General features: G+C 40.2%; 2 protein-coding genes across 2 annotated transcripts in view; one reads left to right on the top strand and one right to left on the bottom strand.

The window, feature by feature from the left end:
- LOC126556025 (polyserase-2-like) overlaps positions 1-26,690 on the top strand; it is a 555,659-nt gene that overhangs the window by 371,455 nt on the left and 157,514 nt on the right. The window lies entirely within an intron of this gene.
- LOC126567343 (uncharacterized) lies at positions 9,523-24,881 on the bottom strand. The gene is made up of 2 exons (XM_050223572.1): positions 23,753-24,881; positions 9,523-9,608 (listed from the first exon to the last, which is right to left on the bottom strand). The coding sequence occupies exons 1-2, from the start codon at positions 24,879-24,881 to the stop codon at positions 9,523-9,525; spliced, it is 1,215 nt and encodes a 404-aa protein (XP_050079529.1).

Genomic DNA, 26,690 nt, shown 5'->3' with positions numbered 1-26,690 from the left:
CTGAAATACGTTCCGGTGGTGGTAAAAGGTCCTACGAAGGAAATACATACATACGCATTGCTTGACGATGGTTCCGAGATAACGATAATAGACCATAAATTGGCTGATGAATTAGAACTAGTCGATTCCATCTGTCCAATGGAGCTGCAATGGTCTAATGGCAGTATACGGTTAGAGCCTAATTCAACGATAGTGAACTTGAGGCTGCGTGGTGTACAATGTGAGAGAGAGATTCTTATCAACAATATACGTACAGTTAAAGATTTCAACTTACAACCACAGACTCTACATTCAGAAAGGCTCAGCCAACAGTTCAAGCATCTTGCCAGAATTCCAGTAACAACCTACAGCAATGCTAAGCCTCGTATTCTCCTTGGCTCACAGCATGCCAGCTTGACTTCTCCTCCGAAGATACGAGAGGGAAGATTTGGGGAACCGATTGCTGCCAAAACAAGACTTAGATGGACTATTTATGGTCCGTTGAGCGACGGGAGAAGAAAATGGAATGCACTGTCCCTGAACATACACCTACTGAATGAGGTCGAGAATCGCGATCTTCATCAGGGTATGAAGGAGTACTTTACGCTTGATAGTATTGGTATTGCAAACACATCAAGCTTGAAGTCTAAGGATGACGAAAGAGCAATAATGCTGCTTAACCGTAACACAAGTTTTGATGGCTTTCGATATACATCCGGGTTACTGTGGAAAGAGGATGATACAAGTTTACCACATATTACTACGATGGCAATGAGGCGCCACCGTAATCTGGAGCGTCGTATGGCGAAAGACCCTCAGTTAAAAACTGTTCTACAAACCATGATGGATGACTACAAGAAAAAGGGATATATTCGCAAACTGGCGACGCACGAAATAGATAAAGTGAAATGGATCCTGCCAATATTCCGTATCAAAAATCCAAACAAGCCGAAAAAAGTGTGTATTGTGTGGGACGCAGCTGCGAAAGCTTCGAATGGATTGTCGTTGAACTCCGTTTTGCTTCAAGGTCCGAATCTGGTATGTTCTCTTCTAGGTATATTAATGCGCTTCCGTCTACATCGAATTGCCATAGCAGGAGACATCCGTGATGTGCAATGGCTTAGTGTCCGCACGATTCCGGCGTCATTTTTGTTGGAGAAAGAAGTGCTAAACCAGTTTAGGCAGAAGGCGTAATGTGCAATGGCTTAGTGTCCGGACGATCGCGGTGCCAAAATTTCACAGTACCAGCACCGTGCAAAGACTTATTGTCCGCACGATCCCGGCGTCATTTTTGTTGGAGAAAGAAGTACTAAACCAGTTTAGGTAGAAGGCGTACGATCACGGTGCCAAACACTAAGCCATTGCACAGTCCGGTATACTTTTCAGTAACAAATAAAATCCGTGCAGCGTTAGGACAAAACATAGAACAGAGACACCTTTTGAAAATCAATCGTATTTACATAGCGATTTGTTGGAAATAATCAGCCTAACACAATGAACATCACGGTCGTGCTTCCAGACTGATTTCGGAGATGATAACGTCAAGATGAGCAAATCGCTCTTGTGTTATTACCGGTGCTTGGTCGTTTGCCTATAGTGAAGTGAGGAAATAGTTGACTAATAGTTAGGTGTGGTACAAGTGACAGTGACATTTTGACAAAAGTTTTGGTGCATATTAGTGGCTTCATGGATTTAAACGTTTTAGTATCTTGCGAAATAATGTAGAATTTAAATGGATAGTTAATGGTAAATGACACTAGTGACAGTGACATTTTTATTTTGATAGTTTCGGCACATATCAGTGGCTTTATCTATAAAAACATTTTACTATTAAGAGAAAGAATAAAACGGTTTGAATGGATGACAAACAGTGGTAGATGGGTTTAGTTTTAGTGACGTAGTTGATTTAAAAGTTTCGGAAGATAGCAACGACTTCACAAATAAAAATAATGAGTTTTGTAAAAGTGCCGTATTTTATGCAATTTATTAGAAGCATTGATGAAAAAAAATGTTGGAGCTGAAACTTTAATAAAGACATCACAACCCTGGCAGAGTGGCGGAATAAGATAAGTAAAATCTTTATTTTTGTAGTACATAAGAAATTAAGCCACTTTAATTTAAGTGCTAGTAGTATGCCTCACTAGAGCATCCAGTAAACAATACAAAAAACACAGGACAAAAAAAGTACCACACTTCCCTGGTTTATATCATATTTCATATAGAAAACGCATATTAAAGCCATAATAGCAGGCATGGATACAACAAAAAAGAACAGTTCCGTATGGAAATTTTTTGAGCGATATACGTCTGCACCAAATAAATATAGACGTACTATATGCAAATTATTGTAAACGATAAGTGGCAATTCATCTTACACATTAAAGCGGCATTTTGCTGCCAACCAGAGCAGTGAAGCCACATATTTAGCGAAACGAGTCCAAGCCACGGTTAAGGATTATGTACATGTTTTTAAACCATAAAATTCAAATATCAAAAGTAACATTGACCAACAATTATTATATATATTTTGTAATCATGCTCTCCCATTCTCGTTATTAGAGGCAGATGATATTAAGGAGCTATTCCACACCATCTGTCCCAGTTACAACCTTCCTAATCGCAAAACATTTAGCAATACAATGTTAAATACGCATTACGAAAAACTATCGATAAAAGTACAGAACAGCTTAAATAATGCCAAAGCTGTCTGTTTGACTTCAGATGGCTTGACTGACATTAATAACGCAAGTTATTTAGCAGCTACAGCCCACTTCATACACGAAGATAACTGTACCTTGCATTCATTTTTGTTAGAATGTGATGAATTCACCGATCGCGTCAGTTAATGGATAAGAACTGTTATGCATAACTTTAAGATTACAGAAAAAGTGTGTGGTATCGTCATAGACAACGCAGCAAATATGATAAGTGCTATAAAATCATTACACATTCAACATGTCCCCTGCTTTGCACACACTCTTAATTTAGTTGTGAAAGATGCAATAAACCAAACCACCCAGGACACAGCAGTTAAAGTTAGGATGACGGTATGCTATTTTTAAAAAAAGTCATATTGCAATGCATAAGCTTCGAGATATGCAGAGTAAATTGAATTACCCACAACTAAAGCTTATATTAGATGTAGCTACTCCGTGGAATTCCACAAATTACATGTTAAAGCGCTTCCATGAAAACAAAGAACCAATAATATCAACTTTAGCACTTCTTTGGTGTGGCAACAAAGTTGCATGAAGATGAATGGAATTGTGTAAAAGTGGCCTTTAATGTGTTAAAAAAATTTGATGTAGTAGTGTCGTGTATAGAACTGTCAATGGTTTATTAGCATTGTCCAACCTGACCGGAATCCAGTTAGATTCTGACAGTCGAACTGTCATTCTGGTGCTTCTTCTACTACGCGACGCAACCTACACCACCATTATTCCTATTCGTTTACTTTACTTTAATTATTAATAAAGAAGTTATTCAAATACAGAACATTTTGGTGTCAGAAGTGGGATTGAGATCAGTTCGGTCCAAATCAGTTCGGGTGAACTCCTAATTGCGATCCAAAAAAGTGCTGTGATTCCAAGGAAAAGTGCGACCGAGAAGCCTGATCCATTGGATTGTTCGCGTGCGTGCGTGATACAAAATGGCTACCATCGACACCGAAAGCATGAAAGCGCTGTCCGCCATGATTGCGCAGGCTCTGCAATCCGCAATTGGCACCGCCGTTGGGCGAGCCAAAGAAGACTACGCAGCTTCTTCCCAACCGAAGGTTCCATCCTTCTCCCACGAGTCTTATCAACGAACCGAAGGAATTACCGTCGCCGATTACTTCGACAGGCTGGAATGGGCACTTCAACTAAACAACTTCCCCAAGGAGAAATACGCAGATTATGCACGTGTTCATATTGGGTCGGAACTTAACACCGCTTTTAAGATTCTCATTACGCCGAAAAGCCCAGAAAAAATACCGTATTCCGAGCTCCGTTTAATACTTCAGCAGCCCTTCGACGCGTCGAAAAACAAATTTGTCGAAAGCATCAAATTCCGGAACATTCGGCAACAGAAAGGTGAAACTATTGCACAGTTTGTTTTGCAACTAAAACAAGGTGCAGCTTTCTGCAAATACGGGTCGTTTCTTGACCGAATGCTCATCGAACAAATGCTTCATGGGTTCGAAGAACGAGCAATTTGCGATGAAATCGTTGCAAAAAACCCCACCACGTTCAAGGAAGCATTTGACATCGCTGTTACCATGGAAGCGACACACAATACTGCTAGGGAAGTAGGAGCTGTTTCTCCGGTACCAGAAGCAACGCATCGGCTAGGATACGAAAAGCCGCATACCAAGAAACAACAGCCACGTCGAACGACGCCCGCTAACCGGAACTCTCATCTTCGAAGTACGCCAAAAGATCGACCATCGACTAGTACCCACCAGAGTGTCACGCATCGGGAAAACGTCTGCAAATGGTTGCGGCGAGCGCCACCTACGAAGCCAATGCAATTACCGCAACGCACGATGCAAAAATTGCAACTGTAAGGGTCATATTGCGAGGGTATGTCGATCTCAATAAAAAGCGTCACCATCTCCACCGGCTCCAGTGCAGCATAGTTCCGACATCGATTTTATACAGTCCCTGCAAAACATCCACAACATTCCGTCCTCGAATAAAACCATCATCGACGTACAAATCAATGGTTACCCCCTAAAAATGGAGTTGGAAACCGGAGCACCGTGTGGAATAATCTTCGTTGCAACCCTCGGATCGTCAATTCTCGAGCTACACGGGTCATCGCATTATTTGCATTGGACGATTGCCCGTTCAAGTATCTGTTAGGGAAAGTACTAAAAACCTTTTTTTGTATGTTGTAGCTGGAAAGAACGAGTCATTGTTCGGACGTGACTGGATTGCACAGTTGGTCGAACAGATCAACTTCCGTGGATTGTTTACTACATCATCTACAGTAAACGCACTTTCGAGCATCGATTCGATCACCAGAGCAAGCAGCACAATTGTCTAAACTACTAAAGGATTTCGACGGCATCTTCAGTGACGTTCCAAGAATGCTGACAGGTCCACCAACAAAGGTACACCTTAAACCCGATGCTACTCCAGTTTTCGCCCGTGCGCGCGATGTACGATGCACCCGATACGACATGCACCCAAACCGTCTACACCGGAAGAACTCCAATTGTTTTTGGGTAAGGCAACATACTATTCTCCGTTCATCTCTAATATCTCTTGTAGAGCACGACCGCTTCGAGACATGTTGTAATCGGATCCTTTTGTGTGGACCCAAGAAGCAGACAAGGCCTATCAGGACATCAAACTTGCGCTCATATCACCACAAGTACTGATGCCTTACGATCCACCGTTACCGTTGATTCTCGCCACAGACGCCAGCAAAACGGGACTTGGCGCTGTTCTCTCACACAAGTTGAGCAATGGATCAGAGCGACCAATCGCGTACGCCAGCTGCACGATGTCGCAGACCGAACAGCGATATCCAATAATCAACAAAGAAGCTCTTGCGATAGTGTAGGCAGTGAAACGTTTCTTTAACTACCTCTATGCGCGTAAATTCACACTAATCACTGACCACAAACCGCTCACGCAAATCTTGCATCCGGAAAAGTCCTTACCAACATTGTGCATTAGTCGAATGGCCAATTACGCAGATTACTTGGCCCACTTCAACTTCGACATAGTTTACAAATCGACCAGTCAAAACACTAATGCCGATTATTGCTCCCAAATCCCAAACGCGCTAACAGAGGATAGTTTGAACATAGTCTTTTCACACAAGGAAAGAAATACAGCTGATCCATTCGAACTGTTCGTCTTGAAGCAGGTTCAACAGCTACCAGTTCGTTCCGAGACCGTGGCACGCGAAACACGAAAAGATGCTCAGCTAGGAGAAATATTATTTGACAATACGGCACTGGACCGTAATAATCAAATGTAAATAGGAGAAATATTACAACACCTCCAACAAGGCAGAGACCTTACTCGGCTGGGTTACAAAGCGCCGCAAGCTAAATACAGCCTAGCAGCCAACTGCCTCATGTATGAGCACCGCGTTGTAATTCCACCATCTCTGCGCAAAGCAATAATAGACGATTTGCATACTGCTCATATTGGAATCGTCAAGATGAAAGGTCTAGCTCGTTCCTATGTGTACTGGCCAGGAATCGATGCTGAAATAGAACTAGCTGCTAAGTCGTGTTCAGAATGCGCACAACATGCCACGGCGCCGCCTAACCACCACCATTGGGAGTATCCGAACGCAACATGGGAACGCATCCATATTGATTACGCGGGTCCAGTGGCAGGTGTAATGCTCCTAGTTGTCGTCGATGCGTACAGCAAATGGTTGGAGGTAAAAACAACTATTACAACGTCTACGAACGCAACGGTCAGGCTACTAGATGAGTTATTCGCGTCTTATGGAGTACCTATCACGGTAGTTTCTGACAACGGTCCACAGTTTGCATCACCCGACTTCACGGCTTACCTCAAGAATGTAGGCATCAAGTACCATAAGCTTACTGCACCGTATCACCCAGCAACAAACGGTCGAGCAGAGCGCTACGTGCAAACTGTGAAGAAGGCGTTGAAAGCTATGGGTACAACAAAATACACTTTGCAAAGGAATTTGAACACTTTCCTGCTACAGTTCCGAAAGGCTCCTCACACCGAAACGGGAGATCCGCCAGCAAAGTTGTTCCTGGGTAGAAATATTCGTACGCGAATCGACCTCCTCAGACCGCATGACATCACCAAACGCATGACACAGAAGAATCAGTCTACATTCCAACCGTACCTTCCGTACCTTCTCCATCGGACAGAAAGTTTACTGCCTTTCTGGTAATCCTCGTAAGGACAAATGGATCATCGGTGTCATAATTGCTCGTTGGGGGGATCTTCACTACAACATCCGGTCTGAAGGAAAGATCCTCAAACGCCATGTTGATCAGATTCGAAAATTCAATGGCAACGTCAGCATCGAGGAAACCAACGGTAAAGTGCCTCGTAGATTGAGCTTCTACCACTCAGAGCCTCAACAGTCATCAATTAACAATGACGTCGACCTAAATTCGTCAGGTCAATCCAACGCATCAGATGACGAGTTTAGAACGCCAATCAACAGTCCGCAGTTCTCTCCATCAAGTGAAGACTCGCCGCTAGTTGCACGCAGATCTCAACGACTTCTACAACCTCCTCTACGGTACTCTCCATCCTAGAGTAAACCAGGATCTTCTTAAGAGAGGCAGGAAATGTCGTGTATGGAACTGTCAATGGTTTATTAGCATTGTCCAACCTGACCGGAATCCAGTTAGATTCTGACAGTCGAACTGTCATTCTGATGCTTCTTCTACTACGCGACGCAACCTACACCACCATTATTCCTATTCGTTTACTTTACTTTAATTATTAATAAAGAAGTTATTCAAATACAGAACAAGTAGCAAAAGAGATGTCAGCTGAAAAAAATATATTTTTTTCCAAAGTGCGTGTCCTAAGCACTTTGCTATAAAATAAATTAAAAAAACAACCTTTAAACCAAAACCTTTCCTGAACCAAACCATATCAAAATTAGTAAAATTACTAATAAAAGGATTGGAAAAAAGATTCACCTATGTTAATACAGATGTCATGTCCCGGGCAACCGTCCTAGATCCTAGATTTAAGCAAAAAGGATTCAACTATGAATCGTTTTTTAAGGATTGCTGTGAAGCAATAGTAGTAGACATGAATATATTACATTTACTAAGTAATGAAGTAAATGAGGAAGCTGCTCAGAGCAGAACAGTGGAAACAACAAACACAGAAAAAAATATTTGGGAAGAGTTCGATTTAAAATTAGAAAATCATCCGCAAATAATGCTTAATTCACGGTCTGCAAATCATATCTAACTCGATAATTATATTGCAGAACCTTGAGTGCACCGTAACGACGATCCACTGGAATGGTGGAAATTGCACAGACAAAAATACCCTATACTTTACCAAATTATGTTGCGCGTTTTAAATATTCCTGCCACCTCAGTGCCTTTTGAGCGTGTGTTCTCCAAGGCAGGAGAAATTGAAACATCCAAAAGAAATAGGCTAAAAGCTAACAAGGTCATCAACCTTGTTAGCTTTTATATATTATTTATTATATTATTTATAAAGCAGAATAAACATTGCTTAGTTACTGAGAACGAGGAATAGTTAAAGGTTGGGCAATTTTTATGATTTTTTCGAGAATTTTTGGGCCATGTATTTTGGGCTAAAAAGTTTTAGAACATGACACGATGACACGATCATAGGTATATTAAATGGATTAGGGCGTAAATCAGACTAGTTGTTAAATTCTATAAAAGATGGCTTTGACATGTTGACGATAATATCCGTTGACGAAACTGTTGCCATAGATATTATAAATACGTTGTGGGTATTCGCAGTACCTGTGCCTAGCTACAACATTCCATCGTTGCTCATAAGCACTGTAAAACTTTTCAACGTCAGCTTCTGTACAATTCAACAACACATAAATATATCATTAAACTTGACAAATACATCACATCCTCGAAAACAATGTATTCTAAATACTAAATTCATGTTTTTAACCAACGTCTAAAAGACTTTTGGTTTCAGGCTTTCTTGAAATTCATCAACCACTATTGGATACGAATGAACACTGTAATCATTGTGGTGACAAGAAAAGCTTTGTTTAAGCAGATGAAGGAGAGTTTTTAGTGGGAGAGTGTAGCATGTATGAGAGCAGATGAGAGAGAGATGAGAGGCAGTTGCGATCGAACCTCCGAACGAGATGGTTGAATAAAAACGGTGAACATTTTGTAAGAACTCTACAGAGAGATTTCCACACTACCCAGGTGTTTGGGTGTCTTTTGGAAGATCCTCTCTCCTTATAAAAATAAACAAAAGGAAAAAAAAATATTTAAGCACTGGTACAAATGTTAATAAACACCCTTTTCTCTCGTAATCCAATGTAGCATTCTGCATATATAGATATAAATATATGAATATATCACATTATTCTATATTACAATATCCATATGTCCCACTCCAACATATATACTATTTTATTCATGGTACCTACGATATCACATGTTTTTATAAGTTATGTAACCAAATTCTACACAGCGCTAAGCATATAACTTTTTTAACACACTTAGTCATCACCAAAACACCAAACAAATAGGGAGGAATCAAACTCTGCTAAGTAGTAAAATTATTGTATCACATTTGAAATTCGCAGCATTTGTAACAACGTATGCGAGAATATTAGGAAGCGAGAAGTGCTATGAGTGGTGCAACGGGATTCGCTCTCGCAGTGTGCGCGCAGTGTGTAAAATGCACACACTGTGTGCATTTTGTTAGGTTCGCACTGTGCGTCGAGTGCTCGCACTTTTTTCATTGTGCAGTGCGGTGCGCACAGTGAAGTGTGCTGTGCGCACTGTAGCGCACTTCCCATCACTAGCTATGTTTTCTCTCCTAGGTTCTATGCTATGTAGCTATGTTCTTCCGTCTACATCGAATTGCCATAGCAGGAGACATCCGTGAGATGTTTCACCAGATCAGAATTCGTCCGGAAGATCAGCTGTATCAATGTTTCTATTGGACGGGTCAAGATGGTGATCTAGAGATGTATGCTATGACTGTAATGACCTTTGGAGTCTGCTGTTCTCCCTGCACCGCCCAATATAAACTAAAAACTATATAAATAAAAACTGTAATGCAGAACGCTTCCTATCGACTCATCCGAAAGCATACGACGCAATTGTTAACTCCCACTATGTTGATGACCTTCTTGTTAGTGTGGATACAGAATGCGAAGCCACGCAGCTAGTTAACGATATAAGAATGATCCACAGCGCAGGCGGATTTGAAATACGGAACTGGATCAGTAACAGTAAAGCCGTAGTATCGGCTGTAAAAGGTAATGAGTTCACGAGTATGACATTGCAGAGGAGTTCACGACATTGCAGAGGAGATATCGAATGGGTATTTAATACACCTGGAGACATGGGAGGTAGCTGGGAACGGTGGATTCGCACGGAAAAAACCAACATGATGGCGGTATGTACATCCAGGAAGCTGTCTGAAGAAATCCTCAACAATGTTCTGGTGGAAATTGAGAACACAGTGAACTCACGACCACTCACACATGTGCCCATTGATCAAGATTCATCGCCAGCCTTGACACCCAACCATTTCCTATTGGGTTCTTCCAACGGAAATAAGCCACTCGTACAGTTAGACGACCATGGACCGAGCCTGAGCCAAAATTGGAGTACATCGCAAATCATAGCAAATCAATTTTGGAAACGTTGGTTGTGTGATTACCTTCCCGGAATAACCCGGCGGTCAAAGTGATTTACTCCTGCTACGCCTATCAAAATCGACGACATTGTATTGATAGCGGATCCAAAGATGCCCAGAAACTGTTGGCCTAGAGGAAAAATTAAAGCAACAAGGATCAGCAGAGATGGACAGGTACGAACAGCAACGGTGAAGACTGCGGCAGGTGCAACGTACGAGCGACCGGCCGCCAAATTGGCTATAATAGACGTTCGTAGGAAACCAGAGGAGTAAGTCAATAGATATTATCGTAATGGGAGGGGGGGGGGGAGTGTTACGAACGTCAACAGCCATTGACAGATGTCATTTCCTTGATGATAGAAACGGGTCGAGGAACGGGCTGGAAGAGGAGGAAGAAGCAGAGAGCGCGAGAAGAGTAAATAAAAATAATAGCTAAAGTTTTTATCCGCGTACCGCGTACCGCTATCGGGTATTAAGAGCAAAAGGATAACGGAATAATAAACGCGCGATTAAAAACGTACAACAGTGTTTTTATTCGTAACAATACTCATCATTAGCCATAAACTAGCCGAGGCAGCACAAATTCGTGTAAAATAAAACTTTGTCAAGTCCGTTAGACACCTTAAGTACCAGGGGGTCGCCTTAGACGATCGGTTGAAATTCGACGATCACAACGAATGAGCATTAACGAAAGCATTCAAAACGTTGAACAAACCGGCGTCATTTATGCCTAACGAGGTGGATCCAGAAGCAGCACCAGACCTATACACTCAAATGTTGCTACGTCGCAGATAAGTCAACGATATTATGAATATTGTCCTTTCACGCACATACAAAGCTGACAAATCTCACTTTAAAATATTCACATTAACTTTCTCTTTTTTTTCTTGAACATTTTCTGTCAGACACTCGAATATTCCTACTGTAAAGTTTGTGGCGGACATCAACAGCTTCTTCGCCCAACGCCCCAATTGGTGCTGATGCATTCATGACAAATTCATGGAAAAGAACTTTGTTGGACATGGACAAATGGACGAGAACTTTGTTTACTCTAGACGAGATTTCATTCCAGTTGTAAAGTTTCAGATAAAATAAATATTTGGTTTAGTCATATTTGCTTTTTGCTGCAAAAAAAAGGTTGACATCAGCTTATAACAATGTAAACGTTTCTAAACTTTGCAATGTCTTCTTCAATATTTAAAGATCGGTATTTCCATTTGTGGCTGCTACTTGCTCCTATTTACATTAATACATTTGTATTTAAATCAAATTCTTCAAAATCCTTTTTAACAGCTCAAATACAATGATTAAGTATTTTAAAGTATTATTTCTTCAAGTCTAATATATACGAAAACTGGAAATAAAACTTGAGTGAAAATTGCGTTTGCAAACTTTACCACAAAGTTTCTTCATCAAATGAAAGTAAATATGTAACAGTATTACGTGAAAGACCGCCAGACTCATCCAGAGTGCTAGAGCAGAATCGATGGGCTAGTGTAAAACCTCGTAAAAACAAAGGAGTAACTAGCGAACTGCGGAATCGAAAGCAACACGACGTGTGCACATCATTTGTGGGTCTCAACGTAAGGAGAGAGGAAGAATAAAATATGTGTGCTAGGTAGACGTGTACGCTCACCAAACCCGATTAATAAACTAAAATTCATGGTGAATGAAAATGTTTTGCAAATGGTACACTGTGCCCTTAAAAACGTTATTACACAAACTATCATTTTTCCCAGGTTTTCGGAAAAACTCCAGACGTTTTCACAATTTTTTCCACTTTAACTAATCCACGGCTTATTCCCGGTTGAGTGGTCACCCCGACCTCTCTGTACAAAGTTATTAAAGTTTGAAAATCGAATTCATACTCTTGTTTCCGTTTGTAGAGTTGGTGGCTAACTGATAAGAGTAAGGTTTTCAACAAATATCATCATTTCTTCGATTTTCAGGATTCGAGGATGGATTATTTGAAGTCTGTGAAGTCTGTCTTTCAACAATTAAAAAACGAACTAAATAAATAAATCGACAATACGACACGCCCGTAATAATTATAATAAATAAAGTAAATCTGTAACTTAATAAATTTCACTCACCTCTTTTGCACATACATTTGAAGATAGAAATGTATCCACATCGAATTCACTTAAACGGATCTGCCATGGGCACTTACCTAAAATTAGAAATAAACAGGAAACTCGATTTAATATAAATAACTTTATGTACCCTGAACCATGAATATTATATGAATAAACATTTAAATAAATAATATCATTCATTAAGTTCATTCTACAAGGCACGGAATGAACGTTCTATGAACGTTCATTGAACCTACTGAAACGCATAATGAAAAGCGTCACACTGTTTGTCTCAAGCACAGCCGTTGCCCTAGGCAGTACTGCTAATTCTCCTATTTTTTTTTTCTAATAACCCTAAAAGTAAGCGCTTCACCATTGTAGCGTAAAAAAAGTAAGAGCGCATATAGGAGCAATAACCCTACTTTGTAATTTTACTTGAACCCGAGTAAGATCGTTGCATAGAAGGAACGGAACGACTAGTCCAACGACTAGACCAACCGAAGCGCGTCTGTAGCGTGTTTAAATAAAGACAGGCTCCGACGATTGCCCAGTAACATCAATGACAAGTTACGCAACAAATCGTGTATCCAACAGAATTACCGACCGAGATTGTCCTTTCATTCTAAAACGAAACAATATTATTGATTATTATCCAAATTACGATTACGATTAAAATTAAAGGTATTGTTAATTTGTTAACAGCTCCGTACCGTGTTGTAAGCGGGATTGGCTACTCTAAGAGGGCGCCAAAATAAGAAATTGTCGTAATACGATCTCCTACTTGATGATCCCTTCAGGATGCATTAATAGTCATATCGACTTCATACTCATACTCATTGACTTCATTATAATCATACTTGATAATAAAAAAAATAATTAAATAATTATTTCATTTTTCAAATCTCATGTTGACCATGTTTTATCTCTAAGCATAACCTGACTATGTTTTCAGGAATAAGTTTGATACGATATAAAAATGCGAAATGCGTTATGCGCAATGGGTTTATTTTTTGCGCAGCTAAACATACATGCAGCGAAATTGCTATCGCTAAGAAATCAGCATAAGAAAGCACGATGGGCAAATGAATCAACCGATACGTCCAAACTAAATTTAACTAGTGAAGAATTTGTTGATTCTTGCTGATAATGATAAATTATCATCTATATTCAAAGGACTTGCGAAATGGTAGGATTGTTTGCTTTTATTTATGGAAATAACCTTGAAACGATGGAATGGAGCAAACTGAATAAACATGCTACTGCGTTTGCTTCGAAGTATTCTACGGATGTTGAAGGGACTGAAATCTCTCACTGAACTAAAAGCGTTTAAATCGCAAATGCTATACATATAATGTTGAAAGTGCAACATCTAGCGAGCTTCAGAAATGTATTCATAAGTATCCATAAGAATGTACAACCAAACAAGTGAATTTGTGCTGCATAATAATTTCTGAATACGCTGTTCTTCATGGCAGTAGCTAGCACTTATGGTTTAGAGTAAGCGATGTGCAACACGCCTATGATGAAAGTAATCGTTTTGTTAGAGGGAAGGAGGCTGTCTGAGTACATGAATTCGGAATCCTGCTGGGAAGTTGGAAACTGATCTGGCCATATGCTAAATAAGAATGAATTAAGCTCGAAACTCAAAACTATTCATACAGACCTTTCTCTTCGGGGTGCTAGCTACGTAAATCAGAACAACAAAATGGCCGACATGCCCACAAATTTCACAAATAACAAACCACAAGAACTGAGCAGGATAGTTTCGTTCGTTTCAATCGCGCTCGATAAGTACGGCATATTATGTTCACTTTACAACATTTCAACAAACCGACACTTTTCACATAACTGAAGCAAATGATATGTTTAACCATTAACGCGGCGCCGATATGACTCTTAGAAGTCGAAAGGCAAAATAGAGTGAGGTAAGCCTATGAATATGAACGGGTGAGCGAAACCTCGCCAGCCATATGAGGATACAATCCACACTCGAATAACACGAAGAAGAAGAAGGACCATTAACGCATATCATCACCAACTAGGAACTGAACAACCTCCTTCAAGCATTGCCGATGATGATCCGTAGAAGCGACGGTTGTCAGTTTTTCTTGCGATGTCATTCAGTGTGTGGAGATGGACACTTCGGAGCGAAATAAGTCCCGTGAAACATTTCACTTGTGGCCAACACCCAACTAGCAAAATTTAGCTCAATAGAGCTTGTAGCGAATACAGCTCTGGTGAAATGTAATTCTTGATACGGTTAAAGAGTAATAAAGGCCCACAAGCTGCACGCAGCAAACTCACATGCAAGCTCCACAGTCGTTTATGAACATGGCTGAGTATATTAAAGTATATTGGATATTGAAAATATTAAAACTATTGATTTATAAAATCCAAAAAACGATATTTTGACTAGTGTTAATGAAGTGTTAGTAACTCATTCAACTTTCTAGTCAAACCTTATTTAACTATTTTTTTTCCGTATATTGAGCCTGAAAAGAATTGTGAATTTCGGATAGACGCTGTAAATAATTACCATTTCGTTTGGTGGATTAATACGGAAAAGAGTGAATTTATTATTCATGCCGGTATTTATAATATTTGGTTGAGTGCCTCTGGCATTCACTGTCTGAAGCGTGGGGAAACTTAACGAAACCGATCGTCCTGTCGGTTTCCTGGTCGCTGTCACTGGTGTTGTGTAAACAGAGCCATTTAAATTAAATAATATGGCTCACTATAGAATTATTTCAATTACAGTATGAACTGTCTCGTTAAAATGATGAAATAAGTTAGCGAAGTGTTTTTATAAATTATTCTTATACATAAGCTAGCTTTTGCGACACTTAACAATTATTTCAAATAACTTTCCTCATTTAAATAATGATTTATTTATTTATTTATAATTGATTATGACGGTCCAATGCCGTATTGTCATAATGATTTATTTAAATAATATTTTTATTTCCTACGCATAATGGTCGCATTGTACCGTGATTTTTCACACAAGCTTGCATGATATGAATCCCGTACAGCTTGATGGCCTTTATTACTCTTAAACCTTTATTTCCGTTTCGGTTCTGTAAATATTAAAACTATTAGTTGATACAATCCAAAAATTCTTATTTTAACTAGTTTTAACATAGTTTTAGTAAGAAAATAAAATTTGTACATAAATCATGTTGAGTTATTTTTTTTTCGTAAAATAAGTCATTTGAAATGAAAATATGGTTCAGTATAGAATTATTTAAATTATAGTATGAACAGGCTCGTTTAAATGGTTAAATAATTATAAATTGATTTTAGACATAAGTTAGCTTTTGCGACACTATAAAATAATTTCGAATAACTTTCCTCATTTAAATAATGATTTATTAAAATAATATTTTTATGTCCTACGCATAACGATCACAATCTACCGTGATTTTTCACACAAGCTTGCATAAGATGAATCCCGTACAGCTCGAGGGCCTTTATTACTCTTGAGCCTTTATTTCCGTTTCGGTTCTGTAAATATTAAAACTGTTGGTAAATCAAATTAAAAAAAAAATATTTTAACTAGTTTTAATATAGTTTTAGTAAGAAAATAAATTTTGTACATAAATCATGTTGAGTTATTTTTTTCGTAAAATAAGTCATTTGAAATGAAAATATGGTTCAGTATAGAATTATTTGAATTACAGTATGAACAGGCTTGTTTAAATGGTAAAATAATTTAGTGAACTTTATAAATTAATCTTAAACATAAGTTAGCTTTTGCGACACTTTACAATAATTTCGAATAGCTTTCCTCATTTTAAAAAGGATTTATTTAAAAAAAATTATGACCTACGCATAATGGTCACAATCTACTGTGATTTTTCACACAGCCTTGATTGACATGAATCCCGTACAACTTGTGGGCCTTTATTACTCTTTAGTCAAGCGTAATTGTATCAGTGAAAGGATTAAAGTATGTAGCTGCAAATCAGAACCGAAACGGTATAGAATTTCATTTTGCCAGAGCTATATTCGCGACAAGAAGTGTCGGATCGTAAGCGGTAGAGCTACCTCGATTGCTCCGCTCTCCTTACTGAGCGCGCTCACTGCGCTGAGCAATGAGCGCCATGAGCGATGAGCCCTCTGAGCTATGAGCCTACTGAGTGATAAGCGCACTGAGCGACGAGCGCACTGAGCGACGAGTGCATTAAGCGACGAGCGCACTGAGCGACGAACGCACTGAGCGACTAGCGAAACGCGCTCTGGAGCGCGCACTCTTTATTGAATTCGGTAATGCCAGAAAAATTAAACATTCCATATGCATATGGCATCGTCCGTACCGTGCGGAAGGGTGTTTTCGAAGGCAGAAGATGTGAAGACGAGCAAACGGAATAGGTTTAAATCAAGTAAACTAAACAAATAATAGATATAATACTAAAGTAAACTAACAAATAAATTATAATAGTATAGCACAATAATAGTAATAGCATAACAAAAATGAACTATATAAAATGTTGTAAAATAAAGATACTGTAAATCGTTAGTGATTATAACAATAACATAACAATTTGCAGAACTCAACTTTTTCTAGCGCTATAGGTATATCGCTCAGCATGTTCTGCAGAGTGCGTTTCGTTCGTCGCTCAGCGTGCTCTACCGAGCGCACTTCGCTCGTCGCTGAGCGCAGTTAATTGAGCTCATTTCGCTCGCCGCTCAATGCGCTCGTCGCTCAGTGCGCTGGTCGCACAGTGCGCTCATCGCCCAGTGGGTTCGTTGCTCAGTGCGCTCGTCGCGCTCGTCGCTCATTGCGCAATTTGCTCAATACTGAGCTACCTCGTATTCGAGGCGAGTGCGAGCGGCTCGCTCCGCTCAGGCAAAAGAGCTGCTTGAACCAACACTAGCTACAAACTCTATTGAGCTAAATTTTGCTAGTTGGGCCCCACAAGTGAAATGTTTCACGGGACTTATTTCGCTCCGAAGTGTCCATCTCCACACACTGAATGACATCGCAAGAAAAACTGACAACCGTCGCTTCTACGGATCATCATCGGCAATGCTTGAAGGAAGTTGTTCAGTTCCTAATTGGTGATGATATGCGTTAATGGTTCTTCTTCTTCTTCGTGTTATTCGAGTGTGGATTGTATCCTCATATGGCTGGCGAGGCTTCGCTCACCCGTTCATATTCATAGGCTTACCTCACTCTATTTTGCCTTTCGACATCTAAGAGTCATATCGGCGCCGCGTTAATGGTTAAACATATCATTTGCTTCAGTTTTGTGAAAAGTGTCGGTTTGTTGAAATGTTGTAAAGTGAACATAATATGCCGTACTTATCGAGCGCGATTGAAACGAACGAAACCATCCTGCTCAGTTCTTGTGGTTTGTTGTTTGTGAAATTTGTGGGCATGTCGGCCATTTTGTTGTTCTGATTTACGTAGCTAGCAGCCCGAAGAGAAAGGTCTGTATGAATAGTTTTGGGTTTCGAGCTTAATTCATTCTTATTTAGCATATGGCCAGATCAGTTTCCAACTTCCCAGCAGGATTCCGAATTCATGTACTCAGACAGCCTCCTTCCCTCTAACAAAACGATTACTTTCATCATAGGCGTGTTCCACATCGCTTACTCTAAACCATAAGTGCTAGCTACTGCCAGGAAGAACAGCGTATTCAAAAATTATTATGCAGCACAAATTCACTTGTTTGGTTGTACATTCTTATGGATACTTATGAATACATTTCGGAAGCTCGCTAGATGTTGCACTTTCAACATTATATGTATAGCATTTGCGATTTAAACGCTTTTAGTTCAGTGAGAGATTTCAGTCCCTTCAACATCCGTAGAATACTTCAAAGTAAACGCAGTAGCATGTTTATTCAGTTTGCTCCATATCATCGTTTCAAGGTTATTTCCATAAATAAAAGCAAACAATCCTACCATTTCGCAAGTCCTTTGAATATAGATGATAATTTATCATTATCAGCAAGAATCAACAAATTCTTCACTAATTAAATTTAGTTTGCTTAGTTACTTATGCTGATTTCTTAGCGGTAGCAATTTCGCTGCATGTATGTTTAGCTGCGCAAAAAATAAACCCATTACGCATAACGCATTTCGCATATTTATATCGTATCAAACTTATTCCTGAAAACATAGTCAGGTTATGCTTAGAGATAAAACATGGTCAACATGAGATTTGAAAAATGAAATAATTATTTAATTATTTTTTTTATTATCAAGTATGATTATAATGAAGTCAATGAGTATGAGTATGAAGTCGATATGACTATTAATGCATCCTGAAAGGATCATCAAGTAGGAGATCGTATTACGACAATTTCTTATTTTGGCGCCCTCTTAGAGTAGCCAACCCCGCTTACAACACGGTACGGAGCTGTTAACAAATTAACAATACCTTTAATTTTAATCGTAATCGTAATTTGGACAATAATCAATAATATTGTTTCGTTTTAGAATGAAAGGACAATCTCGGTCGGTAATTCTGTTGGATACACGATTTGTTGCGTAACTTGTCATTGATGTTACTGGGCAATCGTCGGAGCCTGTCTTTATTTAAACACGCTGCAGACGCGCTTCGGTTGGTCTAGTCGTTGGACTAGTCGTTCCGTTCCTTCTATGCAACGATCTTACTCGGGTTCAAGTAAAATTACAAAGTAGGGTTATTGCTCCTACACTTTGTTGTGCATGAGAATGTTTAAACATGCGCTCTTACTTTTTTTACGCTACAATGGTGAAGCGCATACTTTTAGGGTTATTAGAAAAAAAAAAAATAGGAGAATTAGCAGTACTACCTAGGGCAACGGCTGTGCTTGAGACAAACAGTGTGACGCTTTTCATTATGCGTTTCAGTAGGTTCAATGAACGTTCCTAGAACGTTCATTCCGTGCCTTGTAGGATGAACTTAATGAATGATATTATTTATTTAAATGTTTATTCATATAATATTCATGGTTCAGGGTACATAAAGTTATTTATATTAAATCGAGTTTCCTGTTTATTTCTAATTTTAGGTAAGTGCCCATGGCAGATCCGTTTAAGTGAATTCGCTGTGGATACATTTCTATCTTCAAATGTATGTGCAAAAGAGGTGAGTGAAATTTATTAACTTACAGATTTACTTTATTTATTGTTTTTAGTGTCGTATTGTCGATTTATTTATTTAGTTCGTTTTTTAATTGTTGAAAGACAGACTTCACAGACTTCAAATAATCCATCCTCGAATCCTGAAAATCGAAGAAATGATGATATTTGTTGAAAACCTTACTCTTATCAGTTAGCCACCAACTCTACAAACGGAAACAAGAGTATGAATTCGATTTTCAAACTTTAATAACTTTGTACAGAGAGGTCGGGGTGACCACTCAACCGGGAATAAGCCGTGGATTAGTTAAAGTGGAAAAAATTGTGAAAACGTCTGGAGTTTTTCCGAAAACCTGGGAAAAATGATAGTTTGTGTAATACCGTTTTTAAGGGCACAGTGTACCATTTGCAAAACATTTTCATTCACCATGAATTTTAGTTTATTAATCGGGTTTGGTGTGCGTACACGTCTACCTAGCACACATATTTTATTCTTCCTCTCTCCTTACGTTGAGACCCACAAATGATGTGCACACGTCGTGTTGCTTTCGATTCCGCAGTTCGCTAGTTACTCCTTTGTTTTTACGAGGTTTTACACTAGCCCATCGATTCTGCTCTAGCACTCTGGATGAGTCTGGCGGTCTGTCACGTAATACTGTAACATATTTACTTTCATTTGATGAAGAAACTTTGTGTTAAAGTTTGCAAACGCAATTTTAACTCAAGTTTTATTTCCAGTCTTCGTATATATTAGATTTGAAGAAATAATACTTTATAATACTTATTCATTGTATTTGAGCTGTTAAAAAGGATTTGGAAGAATTTGATTTAAATACAAATGTATGTAAGGAAAGAGTTGAATTTATTAAACAATATTTCAAGGTAAAGGTATTAACAACGGTCGAAGGTCGTTTCGTTCTGACTGTCGATACGCGAATGTCTTATCCTACTGCGCGCCTCCTAGTATATTCTTTCCGCTCTCTCTCTCTCTCTCTCTCTCTCTCTCTCTCTCTCTCTCTCTCTCTCTCTCTCTCTCTCTCCCTCTCTCTTTCTCTCGCTCTTCCACACTGCTCCCTATCCTCTTATACAGTCCGCTCAGTTTTTCATTCGCTCTCTTTCTCTTCCTTATCTGTTCCCACACGGCCTTTCCTGATAACAATCAATCCGATTGTGACCAATTTTTCAACACATCTCCCGCCGTGGTCGTTAGAAGAGGCCCTTCATCTTCTTCGTTTATTTTGCGAACCTCATATCTATCATTCGGCAGTGTTCTTTGGATTTCATATGGACCCAAGTATCGTTTTTTGACCTTTCCTCCTGTCCTGAATTGGGTAAATGGCAACGCTACCAAATCACCCACCTTGTACACTCGTGTTTTCTTACGGCGAAGATTGTAGTATTTTCTATTTTCCTCTTGCATCTTAACAATGTTTTGCCGCGCCTGCTGTCGTAATTCGTCTCGTCCATCATTAAAGATTTTCTGCATTTCTTCCTTCAATATTTGCGCCAACATAACATCATCCTTCGTTTTCATTTTCACACCAATGAACAACTCGAATGGAGTCATTCCAATTGCCTTTTGCCAGCTGTTGTTTATGACCGTTTGTACCCTATCAACGTGCCTAAACCACTCGTCTGACTTTTCCATAGATAATTTAGTTAAGATCGGAATTATTACGCCGTGGATTCGTTCGACTTGCCCGTTCCCTCGCGGTACTCCTGTAACAATCTTATGCGATTCTATATTATTTTCCGTACAATAGTTTTCGAACGCTTTCGAAGTGAACGCCGTTGCTCTATCGGATATAATTCTTTTTGGATGTCCAAACGTATTTGCAACTATCTTTAACTTTTTAATTGCTTCTTCTGCCGTTGTAGATTTTACCGGAAATAGCCAAACAAATTTGGTGAACGCATCTATTATCGTAAAGATATGATTGTAGGACTTCCTAGTTGAGGGCATAGGTCCCATATGGTCAATATGAAATGTGTCCAAAGGAACGCTTCCCTTTGGGATGGAGTGAAGTTCTCCTTCCATCTTACCCCGCTTTCTTTCTCCTACTATGCATCTCACGCACGACGCGATAACTTTTGCGATCTTATTATCAACATTGGGAATAAAATAATCTGTCGCGATTCGTTCTTTCGTCTTTTTTACACCGAAATGTCCTTGCTCATGTGCGCTTCGTATTATTTGACTTTGCATTTCGCTCGGTACGTACAACTTCTCTGCCCCTACGCTGCCCTTATGAAGAACACCATCCACTACCGTGAATTCATCATAGCTTCCTTCATGTTCGATTCTGCGTATTATCTCTGCTATAGTCGAATCAGCACGCTGCGCTGCGGCTATTCGCGCACACACCACTGACGTTACCACCATCACGTTCGCTCGTGATAAGGCATCCACGTGTCGCATCCTGTCTGCTGAACGATGTTCCACCGCGTATTCGAATTCAGCTAGCACATCTAGCCATCTGCTGGTTCTCGCGTTCGGATTCTTCTTCACCAAGGACTGCTTAAACGCGATGCAGTCCGTTATTATCTTAAACCGTTGTCCAAGCAAGTAACACCGGAACTTCTTCACAGACTCAACCACTGCCAAAGATTCCAAGTCAAAAGAATGATAATTCTTTTCTGCCTGATTTGTTAACCGGCTATAATAATAGCAAGGATGGAACTTTCCGTCGTCTTCCGCCCGCTGCATTAAAATGCCTGCCAACGCTTCCTTGCTTGCGTCAGTAGGGATTTCCGTTTCAAGCCCTGATTTGAAAATCCGAAGCACTGGATATTGACTTAATATTGTTTTTATATGATCAAACGCTTTCTTTACATCATCGGTTACTTCAAATCGTTCGTCTTTTCTTAACAATGTCGATAATGGACGCATCACTTCCGCAAAACTCACTACAAATTTCCGAAAGTAACTCGCCAATCCGTAAAACCGCTGCAATTGTTTCGTCGTAGTTGGCATCGGAAATCTCTTCACCTTCTCTACTTTCAACTGCGATGGTTCTATGCGTCCTTCGTATATTGTGTATCCGAGGTACTCAATACGTCTTTGCAAGAACCTGCACTTCTTCCAATTAAATTGCAGTCCTGCTTTCTCAGCATTGCTCAACAACCGTTTTACCGATTTTAAACCCGCTTCTTCATCCTTCGCTGGCACTATTATATCATCCACGAATGCTAATACGGTTCCATCGTTAATCAACTCACGCAATACCGAATTTATAAACCTGCCAAACGCACTGCCACTGAGACACAATCCGAATGGAGCTCTGCAGAACTCATATTGTCCTTCTTGGGTGACAAATGACGTGTACTTACGACTATCTTCAGCGATCGGCACATGGAAGTAAGAATTTTTTAAGTCCAACGTCGAATACACTCGAGCACTTTCTAATTGATCGATTTGATCTTCTACGATAGGCATGGGATACGAATCGCGTATGATTTTTCGGTTAATTTCCCGATAGTCCACGCACACTCTACGCGACCCGTCTTTCTTCGGTACGACCACGATTGCACTAGCGTATGGACTGTTTGATGGACGCACCACACCATCACGTAGCCACTCGTCTACCTGCGATTTTACCACCTTCCTTTCCAGCGGCGCAAGACGTCTTGGGTGCGCACGCACCGGGATATCATCACTCACTTGAATTTTCAATTCATTGTCTTCATGCGGACAATCTTTCGGCTTGTAATTTCGAATACACTCTGAAATTGCGTCCTTGTATTTTACGGGTGCTTCCACTTCTTCCTCTTCAACATTAATATTGAAAATAAAGTTCCCTGGGGATGTTTCTACGTCTGCGTAAATATTAACTTTCCTTTTCAACATAACACCGTTAGTGGTCACACTCACATCAAAATGTTCTAGGGATGCCGTTCCTAGTACAGCCTCGAATGGCATGCTTTCGTTTGTCACCACATAGAATTGCACTTCCCGGTAATGTTCGTTCTCGATAGTCACATCTACTGTACAAACCCCTTGTGCCGCGATTTCTGTTCCACCGAAACCCGTAAATTTCACTGTGGTAGCGTCGAGACCCGGCTGTCCGATTTTCTTGTAAGTACGATATGTCATCAGGTTTAAGGAACTACCGGTATCGAAGAGTGTTTCTATGGCGATTGCTCCTATCTTCATGGTTATCATTGTTTTCTTTCCTGTTAGTTTCGTAGACTGCTTCGTCACAATTTCGTCTTCTCGGTTAACAGGAATTGGCTGGGAGCGCACACAATGACTTTGTTGTTCGCTGCACATCGATACATTTTGTTTACCACTTTTGCTACTGGTACTGCCCTTTTTACAGTCGCGTGCCCGATGACCGAACATATTGCACGAGAAGCACTTCGGTCCCTCGTTCTTTTGTGGGCATTCCGACGAAATGTGCGACGTTTCGCCACAGTTGAAACAATTCTGCCTTTTGATCTGTTTATTATTTGCCTTTTCGTTCGGTCGTAGCTTATCTTCCTTTTTTGTGAACTCTTCACGCTTCGTCTTACTCTTTGCAGTCTTCGTTACCTTTTCGAAATTCAACAACTTTTTCTTTAGTCGCTCGATGCTTTGAGCTTCTAATAATATCGACTGATGATGCTCATCGTCGGTTATTCCACTCACTATATACTCACATAGGCTTGGCTCATCCAGATCGATCGGTATCGCAAGCCGTTGCATTTCGTAAATATAATCTCGGATAGATTCACTTGTCTTTTTCTTCCGGTTGGTTAATGCACGATGCACATCACTCGCTCTTATGCGTGGAGCGAATTCTTTGATCAGCGCCTTCTCCAACTTCGCAAAACTACTGAAACTGGTCCGAAGGGAGAATACGAATCGTCTAGCCGTACCGGCTAGTTTCTTACGGCACATAATCAGCTGCTGTTCGTCGTCCCATCGCGCTGCTTTGCATACACTCTTTAGCTGCTTCAGCCACATCCTCACATCTTCTCCTTCCTCGGCACCGAAAGATTCGATGCTATCTTCCATGTCTCTAAAAGAATACACTTTCAGTCGTTTCGGTGCATGTTGTCGTGGATTTTTGGGTGTTGATGTAGCTTTAATTGCTGTCTGAAATATTGAATCGGAATCTCCTTCATCAATATTATCGTCCTCGTCGTCATCTTCGTCATCAGTGCTTGGGCCATCGTCTTCATCACGTTCCTCGTTGCCAAAGTTTTGTGAGTCGTCTTTCTCACAGTTACCATCGTCTTCCGAACAACGATCATCATCCTTTTCGCCTTCTAAAGCATCACCGTTTTCACTATTGGAGCTCGTCTTACTCCGATGTTTGATGATCTTTTCGGCAATTTCCATCTTTCCACCAGTGGTTGGCAAACCAAGCTTTTCGCACTCGCGTATCAAACCGATCTTCGTAAAATTCTCACACAGCTCTTCAACCGTCGTCATATTATCGTATTTGGTTATCACACGTTTCAAACTGACACCAACTTATCCTTTTGTTTTAAACTCACTCACATCCCGGTTGAGCCCCCATGTAAGGAAAGAGTTGAATTTATTAAACAATATTTCAAGGTAAAGGTATTAACAACGGTCGAAGGTCGTTTCGTTCTGACTGTCGATACGCGAATGTCTTATCCTACTGCGCGCCTCCTAGTATATTCTTTCCGCTCTCTCTCTCTCTCTCTCTCTCTCTCTCTCTCTCTCTCTCTCTCTCTCTCTCTCTCTCTCTCTCTCTCTCTCTCTCTCTCTCTCTCTCTCTCTCTCTCCCTCTCTCTTTCTCTCGCTCTTCCACACTGCTCCCTATCCTCTTAGACAGTCCGCTCAGTTTTTCATTCGCTCTCTTTCTCTTCCTTATCTGTTCCCACATGTATTAATGTAAATGGGAGCAAGTAGCAGCTACAAATGAAAATACCGATCTTTAAATATTGAAGAAGACATTGCAAAATTTAGAAACATTTACATTGTTATAAGCTGAGGGTTGATACCCTTTTTTGCAGCAAAAAGCAAATATGACTAACATACATATTTATTCTATGTGAAACTTTACATCTGGAATGAAATCTCGTCTAGTGTAAACAAAGTTCTCGTCCATGTGTCCATGTCCAACAAAGTTCTTTTCCATGAATTTGTCATGAATGCACCAGCACCAATAGTACCAATTGTACGCCACAAACTTTACAGTAGAAACAGACGAGTGCCAGAGAGAAAATGTTTAAGAAATTTTAATTTAAGAGAGATTATTATTAACGCTATCAATTCATGTAACCCATTTATCAGTTAAATTTGATTGATAAAAACTCTAATATACAAGAATAAATTTAACTTTCCGGATGCTGTTCTGCAACAAGAGCGTCCTGCAACAAGGGCAGCATCCTGCAGCTTGCTTTTTTTTCTTTTTTTCGATATCTCCTTTTCTCTTCTCAGTTGTTTGCTAAAGCGAAGCTTGGCCCTATCTCATTTGTCGTCCACAATCAACAGTAAGTCGTCCTCCTTCAACGGGCGCTGTGTTTAGGAAAATTTGCCTCGTCTCGTCAGGGTGGGAAGGTAGGAGGCGATCCACTTACGCCATAAGATGTTCGAATAGGCATGCAAATTCCTCCAGTTATTGCGCAGGCCAGCCGCTGAATCGTCTAACATCGTTAAGGGCTTCGTCCCGACTGAAGACCCTTAAAGAAAGTGGTTAGGGATAAGAGGAGCTACTACTTCGCTTTCCGTTGGAACGTCCGTAGCGGTCTGGAGTTCACAACTCAACTACTATCACCCAGGTTACGAAAACTGCATTGGTCGGAAGGCGTGTGAATCGCATGTGGTTCAGTGTGCGTTTAACTGTTCGCACTAGCCTCTCCCATGCACCTCCAAAGTGTGAAGCGCTGTTTGAAGTTCCACTCCGTGTCGGGTAGGTGCATTGCATCAATCATATCTCAGTTTTTTATGTGACCTATGGCTTCCTTTAGTTCTCGGTTGGTGCCTCTGTAATATATTTCCTGGGGAGTACCGCACCGGGCTTTAAAATTCTTTAATGCGATGATGCAGGAACTGGTCGATAAGCTAGGCACTACTTCAATGTATATCACTCGGATGGTCTGGCAGATAAACGATACATCCCATCTCTTTTCCTGCCTCCGACCCACGGCAGCCAGGAACGGTCCAAAGCAGTCTATTCCTGTGAACGAGAAAGCTCTGCTAAGAGCGAAAGACGTGCTGCTGGGAGCTCACTCATTACTGGTACGGCTGGGAAGGCGTTGCGAATCCTGC

This window comes from Anopheles maculipalpis, chromosome 2RL, assembly GCF_943734695.1.
Source record: "Anopheles maculipalpis chromosome 2RL, idAnoMacuDA_375_x, whole genome shotgun sequence".
Lineage (NCBI taxonomy): Eukaryota > Metazoa > Arthropoda > Insecta > Diptera > Culicidae > Anopheles > Anopheles maculipalpis.
Note: the sequence above shows the minus strand (reverse complement) of the source record. Positions and strands in the feature narration are given on the sequence as shown.